The 3736-nt window shown below is 36.4% G+C and overlaps 1 protein-coding gene across 1 annotated transcript in view; it reads right to left on the reverse strand.

The window, feature by feature from the left end:
* Positions 1-2681, reverse strand: part of LOC114149750 (protein NLRC5-like) — a 1536511-nt gene extending 1533830 nt beyond the window's left edge. The window contains exons 1-3 of the mRNA XM_028025804.1: positions 2378-2681; positions 1584-1715; positions 1330-1449 (exon numbers count right to left, since the gene is read on the reverse strand). Coding sequence (XP_027881605.1) covers positions 1330-1449; positions 1584-1672 — 209 coding nt within the window. The 5' untranslated portion in view covers positions 1673-1715; positions 2378-2681. The remainder of the gene's footprint in view (positions 1-1329; positions 1450-1583; positions 1716-2377) is intronic.
* Between the last annotated feature and the right edge of the window lie 1055 nt (positions 2682-3736).

Raw genomic sequence — 3736 nt, forward strand, 5'->3', positions numbered from 1 at the left:
GATAGTAGATCAAACCTCTCTGTAAATATAACTGGGAACATCTGAGTTCTTACCGGTTCTACTTCTACAGTTACAACAATTAGTAACGGCTCACCTCTCTGATGATGGCGGTCCAGGAGATTTAAAGTCAATCTTATGATCCATTGAATTGTTGGTTTTAAAGGACACACAGCTGGGTTCTGGTTCTTCTTCTTGTGAGAAACTCTGATGGAACCTGGTAAAAAAAAAAAAACTCTAAAAACTTTCTGTGGAGTTCTGTTTTAAAGATTAATTTTATTGTGACCGTTTGTAAAATAAAGAGCTGTGAGACACAACAGAACCAAACAAATTGTCAACTTGATGTTCTAAATGATTCCTATCAGAACCGGTCCAATCCTCCAACATGTTCCCGATCATTGATCCTCCTGAATAATGTCCAGCCTTCTTTAAAGAGCAGAAAGATTTGTTTCTGAGACCAACATGTTGGTTTGAAATGACTGAGAGAAGTTTGGTGATCTTAGTGTTGAGCTCTGACATGGAGAAGAACCAGGAATCATTTCCACTCTGACCATCCAAGGAGGATCTGATGGAGCTTCAATCAGAACCAGATGGTCCATTAGAGACACTGAAGCCCACTGCTCAATCACATCTACAAGTTAATTTATTTAGTTTAACCGCATCATATTGGATGATGTTTGAAACATGGAGATGTAATTATAATCATGAAATTAATTCATAGAAACTGTTTTGTCTTAATTTTAATATTGTACAAAATAAATTAATAAATTTGTTTTGAAAAATATAAGTTGATGCAAAACAGAATAAAATGCAATTAAATGTTTGTTATTCAAAGGTCATGTCAACATAATAGTTTATGGAATTGTGTCCTGGTTTAAAAGTGAGTTTATTCTGGTTATTTTTTTCCGGGATTCATCAGCAGTAATTGCTTATGTATGATGTCAATAACTGGCCAGTAGGGGGCAGTGTCATTACCTGAATGATGGTTAAATTAATCTCAGGAAAACATCAGATCGAATTTTAAGACTTCTGTAAACTAGATGGACGTGTAGAACCTCTGGGTAAAGATTGTTGATCTAAATGGACCTGATTAATACTCAAGTTATTTAAATAATTTTGCAGTAGCAACAATCCATTTGGACTTTACTGTCTCCATGGTATCATGTTATCATGGAGACATCAATGTTATTTATGTAATGCATATGAACAAAAAATAACCTGAAATTCATTCTAATGTTTTCATTACAACAGAACCCAACAGAACTTGTTATCATCACATGGCCACAATAGCAGATATAAACAGAACAGTTACAGCAGTTAGAAACAGCTCACCTCTCTGATGGTGGAGATCCAGGAGATTTAAAGTTAATGAGAAGATCCATTGACCTGTCACTCTTAAAGGACACACAGCTGGGTTCTGGTTCTGGTTCTGGTTTGAGTCTCTGATGGATCCTGACAGAAACATGATGATTTAAACTTAATCAGCAAAGAGGAGCAGCAGCAGCTTCATCACCACGTCTGTTCTGGCCTGATATAGTGAACGCTGTGTGAAAAGGGCTGTGGACAGTTAGAGATGGTGACCTCACCTCTGACCTTTGCTCTGGGGCTCATCTTCCCCACACAGAGTGGTTTTAGAGGGAGGGACTCCCTCCTCTCTGTCCTCACACTGATCCATGCTGCTGAATTCACATCAGCTCACACACACTTTCTACCTTCACCTGCAGAGGAAACACACATCATTCATCTGCACATCAACTCTGATCATCCTTTACATCATTAGAGCTGGAAAAAGATCAGCTGCTCCTCCTCTGATTGGCTCTTCTTCTCTGCTTCATATCAGTGTCAGGTGAATGCAGTCAGACAGCAGAGAGGCAGAGGAAGCTGCCATCAGCTGCTGCACTTCTACTATCAGTCCACTAGATGGAGACATGGAGCAGCATTTACATTCACTGATTCAACCTGAACAACAGGAAGTATTTTAGTTAGTTAATTATTAAACTCTACAAGTGGATTAAATGCGATTAAGAATAACTATTAAGTAATTTGACTGAATTGAACACATTTTACTTTAGCAGCATTTAATTTTGAAACGAAGTAGGACGCACTTGCTGTGTCTGACTTTCATGGTGGAGACCAGAGTTTGATACAAGGAAATAAAAATCATGAATTAATTTATTCAGACAAGAAAAAAACATCAGATGTTCATTATGTTTGTTTCTAGTTCATCAATAATCACATCGATTAACCTTAAAACAACAGAGATTAAAGTTTGAACTGAAATTAGAGGTGAACATTTTCTCCAAACATCAGAGAGAAAAATAAGAAACAGACATTAAAGTTTCTGAAGACAAAGTTCATGTAGAAAACAAAGAAAACTTACAGTTTGTTCAGACGATCCAAAGACTTGAACAAGAATATGTGATCAACAAACTGAGACCCAACAGAACCAGACTGGTGCCACAACTTAACAGGTGAGTTTAAACAGAAAGTATTCTGAGTAGAAATGAGGCCACACTGGTTTGACTGGTTTGACTGGTCAGACTGAAAACTGTCAGAGAAAAGTTTATCTGTTGACGTCTGAAGACATAAAATCTACTCATGACTCCCAGTTTGAACACAAACACTCTGCTTCTGTTATTCTGCTGATCCAGGTTCTGTTCAGCTCTAATGGAACCAGAACCTGTTTTGACTGGGAACTAACTGGAATCTTCAATGGTAGGGATTTTTCTCCCTCTGGTGGAAATACTACAACCTGAATGATGTCTGATTATTAAACAGATGAAGTGTTTTTAAATTATCCAAATAGTTTTTAAAAAAGTGACCAGAACCAGAACCAGTTCTGCTGTTCATTGACCAGCACATGATTAAAAGCTCATTTGATCCTCAGCAGCTCTTAAAATGAGCTCAATGCAACAGCAATAAACATTATATTGAACCATAATTTAATGAAATGAATCAGAACCAAAGTGCTGAAGCATTGAGAGAAAAACTAAGTCCATCCTTTCTGCTTCCACAGAAGGTCAAAGGTCATCAGCTTCAAGGAGCTGCTGGTCAGATGGAAATCTTTAACTATTTTTATCCATTTGACACTAAATAACAAAAAGTTTATAGTTTAATGCAATTATGACATAAAAAAATATCAAAACAAAAATAAAAAACAAGAAACTATTAAAACTACAAACTAACAGAAAATAATCTGAAAAATGAAACAAAGGAACAAACTCAACTGTTGTCCTTAATATCACCACACTACTGCTGCTGAAACCACACAGAAAAGTACCGTCGCCTAGCAACCTCTCAGCCAATAGAATCCAAGTGTTATATTGGATTATATAAATGTTATAGATGGTTAGAAGGAAACTCATTTTTTCCTTCTAGTGGGTGTCTGTGTGGTTCTGTATCTGTCTAGATAGAGAGATGTCTGTCTATTCTAACAATATAGGAACAATCTAGATAGACAGATGTTAGAAAACCCATAAAGCTGATAAAAATCAACATCCATCCTTTTGATAGAATACTGTGACTCTTTAAAGTTTAACTAACATTTGAAATTGCTTTTAGTTTCCGGTGACCAGATGTCTCCCCCCCCCAAAAAATAAACCTTCCTTTGACATCTGTTACTCCCATCTTTGCAACATTTCGTTTTGGTAAACTCCTTATGACCTCTGACTTTTAGGAGTAATACAATTGAAGTATGAAAAAACAATAAGTGTTAGATAATCAAGAATAATATATGTAG

This window comes from Xiphophorus couchianus, chromosome 8, assembly GCF_001444195.1.
Source record: "Xiphophorus couchianus chromosome 8, X_couchianus-1.0, whole genome shotgun sequence".
In the NCBI taxonomy this organism is placed as follows: Eukaryota; Metazoa; Chordata; class Actinopteri; order Cyprinodontiformes; family Poeciliidae; genus Xiphophorus; species Xiphophorus couchianus.